General features: G+C 36.2%; 1 protein-coding gene across 1 annotated transcript; it reads left to right on the top strand.

The window, feature by feature from the left end:
* Positions 1 to 1,112: 1,112 nt before the first annotated feature.
* Positions 1,113 to 2,067, top strand: LOC131996058 (uncharacterized; the record flags this gene model as incomplete). Its single annotated transcript, XM_059365497.1, is given in 1 exon segment — positions 1,113 to 2,067. A coding segment is annotated over 1 exon segment (955 nt), but the record flags the coding sequence as incomplete, so codon positions are not given.
* Between the last annotated feature and the right edge of the window lie 6,384 nt (positions 2,068 to 8,451).

Genomic DNA, 8,451 nt, shown 5'->3' with positions numbered 1-8,451 from the left:
ATCTCCTGAACTAAGCCTCGTAGAGCAAAACTAAGGTTAATTCGGGATCACTTCCAAAAATTTGAAATTTTTATGAAAATCGGCCAAAATATCAATTTTTCGCTAGCGAAACTTAAAATAGCCATATCTCCTTAACTAAGCCTTGTAGAGCAAAACTAAGGTTAATTCGTGATCACTTCCTAAAATTTTAAATTTTTATGAAAATCGGCCAAACTACGAATTTTTCACTTGCAAAACTTATAATGGCCATATCTCCTTAACTAAGCGTCGTAGAGCAAAACTAAGGTTAATTCGTGATCACTTCCAAGAATTTGAAATTTTTTAAGAATGTTCCAGAGACAAGGGTGGTGGCGGATCGGATTCCGCAGGAATTGTCATTGGCAGACCCAAAGTATAATATTCCGAATGGAATAGATTTGCTTGTGGGGGCTGAAATATTTTACGAGATATTGGTTAATGGGAAGATTAAATCGGGGGCCAGTATCCTCCAGAATACGAAGCTGGGGTGGATAGTAAGTGGTCCCGCGACAATTGATAAATCTTCCAAGGAGCGAAAGGTTGTAGCAACAATTCAGACTCGATGTGATGAGTTGCTGAAAAAGTTCTGGGAGATAGAAGAGATCCCACGAGCGGTGAAGCTTACATCAGAGGAGAAGAGGTGTGAGGAGTTGTTCGAGGAGGGTGTAAGGAGAGCGGAAGACGGTAAGTTCGAGGTACGATTACCATTTAAGCAAAATGTTGAGGTGTTGGGGAGTTCTGGCGTTATTGCAAAGAGGAGATTCATGGCATTAGAAAAAAAGCTTAATAGGAATGCTGACCTTAGGATACAATACCATGATTTCCTTAGAAAGTATCTTGAATTGGGTCATATGGAGGTGGTAAAGGACATAAGGAGTGTAGAGGGTGGATATTACTTACCTCATCACTGCGTCCTTAGGCCAGAGAGCTCAACGACAAAGTTAAGGGTGGTATTTGATGCTTCTTGTAAGACATCAACCAGTTATTCCTTGAACAACATACTATATACTGGGCCTAGAATCCAAGATGAGCTATTTGGTATTCTGCTCAGATTTAGGAAGTATAAGTATGTATTTTCTGCCGATATTGAGAAGATGTATCGGCAGATATGGGTTGCGAATTCCGACCGCAAATTCCAGTTGATATACTGGAGGTTTAATGCGAATGAAGAGGTGAGAACATTTGCATTAAACACAGTTACATATGGAACAGCATGTGCTCCATATTTGGCTGTAAAATGTCTGCAAAGGATAGCAGACTTAAAGGAGGCAACACATCCAAATGAATCTCAGGCAATAAGGAGTGACTTTTATATGGATGATCTTATGACTGGGGGAGATTGTCTTGGGGAGGTTGTGGAGATGAGAAGGAATTTGGAGGCAATATTGCTCGAATTCGGCATGCCGTTAAGAAAATGGTGTGCAAATAACAGCCAAATATTGGAGGGCATTGCAAAAGAAAATATTGAGGGGAGCCTTAATATAGAGGACGAAGAGTTGCCTGTGAAGGCGCTTGGAGTGATGTGGTGCCCGCGTAGCGACGTATTTTCCCTGAAGTACAAGGCCACGGAGGATGGAAAGTTTTCGAAACGTTCAATATTGAGCGAAACAGCTAAGCTATTTGATCCTCTTGGTTTTGTGGGTCCCGTAATTGTATCTGCGAAAATATTATTACAGGACCTATGGAAACTAAAGATGGATTGGGATGACGAAGTTCCTATGGAAATAGGCTCGACATGGTCCAAAATAAAGAAGGAATTGGTGGCGCTCAATTACGTTAAAATAGGGCGTCACATGATTTGCTGCGAACCTAAGAGGGTTGAATTGATAGGTTTCTCCGATGCTTCAATGAGAGCTTATGGAGCAGTGGTCTATTTGAAATCTATAAATGCATTGGGTGACATTTCGGTACGATTAGTAGCCTCCAAATCTCGGGTAGCACCGACCAAGATAGTTACGCTGCCCAGGCTAGAACTGTGTGCCGCTGCATTACTGGTGGAATTAGTTTCGAAAATAAAAGAAAATTTTCAAATTAAAATTGACAATGTTTTCTATTACACCGATTCCACTATAGTTCTGAATTGGATAAGGATTGATCCGGCTAGGCTGCAGGTGTTTGTCTCCAATAGAGTAAACGATATTCAAACCAAGACTATTGTAGCGAATTGGAGACATGTATCATCCCAGCAGAATCCGGCAGATTTATTATCCAGAGGTGTGTTTCCTAAAGAAATGCTTGACCACAAAAATTGGTTTGAAGGTCCAGCCTTCTTGAAGGAAAGCTATTTGACATTCGTGGAACCAGAACAACTAATTGAGATTCCCGAGTTGAAAAAGATGGCTAAGGTAGGTGTCGTAGTAAAAGGAACAGTGGTGTGGGAGAAGATAAACCACCGGAACAAATTTGCATTTTTAAGAAATGTAATAGCCTGGGTATTAAAATTTGTCAACATAGCAAGAAAGGGTCCTTCGAAGTCATTTATAATATACAAAAAAGAGGCTCTTCGGCTGATAGTGCATGACATTCAAAGGGATAGCTTTGCACAGGAGATATCTGCTCTGAAAAAGGGGGCAAATGTGACGAAGTCTTCACATCTTAGAACGCTGTGTCCGTTTTTGGATTCAGATGGTATTTTAAGAGTAGGAGGAAGGCTACAAAATAGCAATTTGTCTTTCGAAGCGAAGCACCCTATGATACTTCCGTACAAAAATAGAGTGGTGGAATTAATGCTAGAAGAGGTGCACATTGAAAAGTTGCATATAGGACCTCAAGGGTTACTGGCAATATTTAGGCAACAATTTTGGCCGCTACGTGGAAGGCAACTGGTAAGAAAGGTGGTAAGTAAGTGCTACAGGTGTTTTAGAGCCGAGCCCAGAAATTTGCACCAACTTATGGGAAATCTTCCTGAAGATCGAGTTATCAGGACTAGGCCATTTTTAAATACGGGCATTGACTTTCTAGGACCAATAATAATTCATTATAAGATTAGAGGAAAGAGGACTGACAAAGCTTACGTTTGCGTATTTGTGTGTTTCGCTACGAAAGCTGTTCATTTGGAAGTAGTCTCGGATTTGACAGCAGCAGCGTTTATTGGAGCTTTAAAGAGATTTGTGGCCAGAAGGGGTTGTCCTTTGAAGATTTATTCAGATAATGGCACAAATTTTGTTGGGGCAGCTAACAGTTTACATGAGGTGTATGAACTGTTTAGGAGCAGCGACCTGACCAAAGACCTTGACGAATATTGCGCTCAACGGGATATTGAGTGGTTAAATATTCCGGCTAGGTCGCCACATATAGGTGGTTTATGGGAAAGCTGTGTCAAATCAGTAAAGAGACATATAAATAGAGTGGTAGAGGGGACAATGACATTTGAGGAAATGAGTACTCTCATGGCGCAGATTGAGTCCGTTTTAAATTCTCGTCCGTTAACCCCCTTGTCAGACGATCCCAATGATTTTAGTGTTTTGACGCCTTCGCATTTTCTCATCGGGGAATGTTTTTCAACAGTTATTGACGGAGAAAATAATAAAAGTTACCAAGGTTTGCGGGGACATTGGAGGGACGTACAGGCGAGAATGGAAGAGTTTTGGGATAGATGGTCCAACGAATATCTGTCCGAGCTTCACATGGAGAACTTGGGGCGGATAATAATAAAAAGACGTAGTTGTTGTCAGGTTGCGAACTAAAATTGAACTCACTTTATTAAAATCAATTTCTTAACTCTAAACCTAAATCTATATGTACAAATATCTTAACATATACGGTCACACACGCAGCGATATGCCTATTTAAAGATGCACTTAAGACCACCCTAGACAAATGCAGCTACATTCAAAATGCACATAAAAATACAGTCTTATCTTCTAATGTAAATACTCTAACATATCCACACCATGCGGCCAAACATCACCAAACGCCACATGTGGGAACTTATAACACGAAACTATTATAGACTAAATGCTGCTGGCTATATTATTAAACATTTTATCTCCTAACAATTGATAAGAATTAAACTGACTGTGTGTGACCTAAGAATACAGTTCTTACAAAACTGTCCACGGCCAAAATACGAATTTTTCATTTGCAAAACTTAAAATGGCCATATCTCCTTAACTAAGCCTCGTAGAGCAAAACTATTCGTGATCACTTCCTAAAATGTTAAATTTTTATGAAAATCGGCCAAAATACGAATTTTTTATTTGCAAAACTTAAAATGGCCATATCTCCTTAACTAAGCGTCGTAGAGCAAAACTAAGGTTAATTCGTGATCACTTCCAAAAATTTGCCCGATTTATGAAAATCGGGCAAAATACGAATTTTTCACTAGCAAAACTTAAAATGGCCATATCTCCTTAACAAAGCCTCGTAGAGCAAAACTAAGGTTAATTCGTGATCACTTCCAAGAATTTGAAATTTCACTTCCAAAAATTTGAAATATTTATGAAAGTCGGCCAAAATACGAATTTTTCACTTGCAAATCTTAAAAAGGCCATATCTCCTTAACTAAGCCTAGTAGAGCAAAACTAAGGTTAATTCGTGATTACATCCAAAAATTTTAAATTTTTATGAAAGTGGGCCAAAATATCAATTTTTCACTTGCAAAACTTAAAATGGCCATATCTCCTTAACTAAGCCTCGTAGAGCAAAACTAAGGTAAATTCGTGATCACTTCCAAAAATATGAAATTTTTATGAAAGTCGGCCAAAATACGAATTTTTCACTTGCAAAACTTAAAATGGCCATATCTCCTTAACTAAGCCCCGTAGAGCAAAACTAAGGTTAATTCGTGATCACTTCCAAGAATTTGAAATTTTTATGAAAGTCGCCCAAAATACGAATTTTTCACTTGCAAAACTTAAAATGGCCATATCTCCTTAACTAAGCCTCTTAGAGCAAAACTAAGGTTAATTCGTGATCACTTCCAAAAAATTTAAATTTTTATGAAAGTCGGCTAAAATACGAATTTTTCACTTGCAAAACTTAAAATGGCCATATCTCCTTAACTAAGCCTCGTAGAGCAAAACTAAGGTTAATTCGTGATCACTTTCAAAAACTTTAAATTTTTATGAAAATCGGCCAAAATACGAATTTGTCGCTTGCAAAACTTAAAAAGGCCATATCTCCTTAACTGAGCCTCGTAGAGCAAAACTAAGGTTAATTCGTGATCACATCCAAAAATGTAACATTTTTATGAAAATCGGCCAAAATATCAATTTTTTACTTGCAAAACTTAAAATGGCCATATCTCCTTAACTAAGCCTCGTAGAGCAAAACTAAGGTTAATTCGTGATCACTTCCAAGAATTTGAAATTTTTTATGAAAGTCGGCCAAAATACGAATTTTTCATTTGCAAAACTTAAAATGGCCATATCTCCTTAACTAAGCCTCGTAGAGCAAAACTATTCGTGATCACTTCCTAAAATGTTAAATTTTTATGAAAATCGGCCAAAATACGAATTTTTCATTTGCAAAACTTAAAATGGCCATATCTCCTTAACTAAGCGTCGTAGAGCAAAACTAAGGTTAATTCGTGATCACTTCCAAAAATTTGCCCGATTTATGAAAATCGGGCAAAATACGAATTTTTCACTAGCAAAACTTAAAATGGCCATATCTCCTTAACAAAGCCTCGTAGAGCAAAACTAAGGTTAATTCGTGATCACTTCCAAAAATTTGAAATTTTTATGAAAATCGACCAAAATACGAATTTTTCACTTGCAAAACTTAAAATGGCCATATCTCCTTAACTAAGCCTCGTAGAGCAAAACTAAGGTTAATTCGTGATCACTTCCAAAAATTTTAAATTTTTATGAAAGTCGGCCAAAATACGAATTTTTCACTTGCAAAACTTAAACTGGCCATATCTCCTTAACTAAGCCTCGTAGAGCAAAACTAAGGTTAATTCGTGATCACTTCCACGAATTTGAAATTTCACTTCCAAAAATTTGAAATTTTTATGAAAGTCGGCCAAAATACGAATTTTTCACTTGCAAATCTTAAAAAGGCCATATCTCCTTAACTAAGCCTAGTAGAGCAAAACTAAGGTTAATTCGTGATTACATCCAAAAATGTAGCATTTTTATGAAAAACGGCCAAAATACGAATTTTTCACTTGCAAAACTTAAAATGGCCATATCTCCTTAACTAAGCCTCGTAGAGCAAAACTAAGGTCAATTCGTGATCACTTCCAAAAATTTGAAATTTTTATGAAAATCGGCCAAATTACGAATTTTTCACTTGCAAAACTTAAAATGGCCATATCTCCTTAACTAAGCCTCGTAGAGCAAAACTAAGGTTAATTCGTGATCACTTCCAAAAATTTGAAATTTTTATGAAAATCGGCCAAAATGGCTATATCTCCTTAACTAAGCCTCGTAGAGCATAACTAAGGTAAATTCGTGATCACTTCCAAAAAATTGAAATTTTTATGAAAGTCGGCCAAAATACGAATTTTTCACTTGCAAAACTTAAAATGGCCATATCTCCTTAACTAAGCCCCGTAGAGTAAAACTAAGGTTAATTCGTGATCACTTCCAAAAATTTGAAATTTTTATGAAAGTCGGCCAAAATACGATTTTTTCACTTGCAAAACTTAAAATCGCCATATCTCCTAAACTAAGCCTCGTAGAGCAAAACTAAGGTTAATTCGTGATCACTTCCAAAAATTTGAAACTTTTATGAAAGTCGGCCAAAATACGAATTTTTCACTTGCAAAACTTAAAATGGCCATATCTCCTTAACTAAGCCTCGTAGAGCAAAACTATTCGTGATCACTTCCTAAAATGTTAAATTTTTATGAAAATCGGCCAAAATACGAATTTTTCATTTGCAAAACTTAAAATGGCCATATCTCCTTAACTAAGCGTCGTAGAGCAAAACTAAGGTTAATTCGTGATCACTTCCAAAAATTTGCCCGATTTATGAAAATCGGGCAAAATACGAATTTTTCACTAGCAAAACTTAAAATGGCCATATCTCCTTAACAAAGCCTCGTAGAGCAAAACTAAGGTTAATTCGTGATCACTTCCAAGAATTTGAAATTTCACTTCCAAAAATTTGAAATTTTTATGAAAGTCGGCCAAAATACGAATTTTTCACTTGCAAATCTTAAAAAGGCCATATCTCCTTAACTAAGCCTAGTAGAGCAAAACTAAGGTTAATTCGTGATTACTTCCAAAAATGTAACATTTTTATGAAAATCGGCCAAAATACGAATTTTTCACTTGCAAAACTTAAAATGGCCATATCTCCTTAACTAAGCCTCGTAGAGCAAACTAAGGTTAATTCGTGATCACTTCCAAAAATTTGAAATTTTGATGAAAGTCGGCCAAAATACGAATTTTTCACTTGCAAAACTTAAAATGGCCATATAACCTTAACTAAGCCTCGTAGAGCAAAACTAAGTTAATTCGTGATCACTTCCAAAAATTTTAAATTTTATGAAAGTCGGCCAAAATATCAATTTTTCACTTGCAAAACTTAAAATGGCCATATCTCCTTAACTAAGCCTCGTAGAGCAAAACTAAGGTAAATTCGTGATCACTTCCAAAAAATTGAAATTTTTATGAAAGTCGGCCAAAATACGAATTTTTCACTTGCAAAACTTAAAATGACCATATCTCCTTAACTAAAATTTTATTAAAATCGGCCAAAATACGAATTTTTCACTTGCAAAACTTAAAATGGCCATATCTCCTGAACTAAGCCTTGTAGAGCAAAACTAAGGTTAATTCGTGATTACATCCAAAAATGTAGCATTTTTTATGAAAATCGGCCAAAATACGAATTTTTCACTTGCAAAACTTAAAATGGCCATATCTCCTTAACTAAGCCTCGTAGAGCAAAACTAAGGTTAATTCGTGATCACTTCCAAAATTTGAAATTTTTATGAAATCGGCCAAATTACGAATTTTTCACTTGCAAAACTTAAAATGGCCATATCTCCTTAACTAAGCCTCGTAGAGCAAAACTAAGGTTAATTCGTGATCACTTCCAAAAATTTGAAATTTTTATGAAAATCGGCCAAAATGGCTATATATCCTTAACTAAGCCTCGTAGAGCATAACTAAGGTAAATTCGTGATCACTTCCAAAAAATTTAAATTTTTATGAAAGTCGGCAAAAAAACGAATTTTTCACTTGCAAAACTTAAAATGGCCATATCTCCTTAACTAAGCCCCGTAGAGCAAAACTAAGGTTAATTCGTGATCACTTCCAAAAATTTGAAATTTTTATGAAAGTCGGCCAAAATACGATTTTTTCACTTGCAAAACTTAAAATCGCCATATCTCCTTAACTAAGCCTCGTAGAGCAAAACTAAGGTTAATTCGTGATCACTTCCAAAAATTTGAAACTTTTATGAAAGTCGGCCAAAATACGAATTTTTCACTTGCAAAACTTAAAATGGCCATATCTCCTTAACTAAGCCTCGTAG

Source organism: Stomoxys calcitrans, chromosome 3 (assembly GCF_963082655.1).
Source record: "Stomoxys calcitrans chromosome 3, idStoCalc2.1, whole genome shotgun sequence".
Classification (NCBI taxonomy): Eukaryota; Metazoa; Arthropoda; class Insecta; order Diptera; family Muscidae; genus Stomoxys; species Stomoxys calcitrans.
The sequence above is the reverse complement of the archived record's forward strand: the minus strand, read 5'-3'. Positions and strand labels throughout refer to the sequence as shown.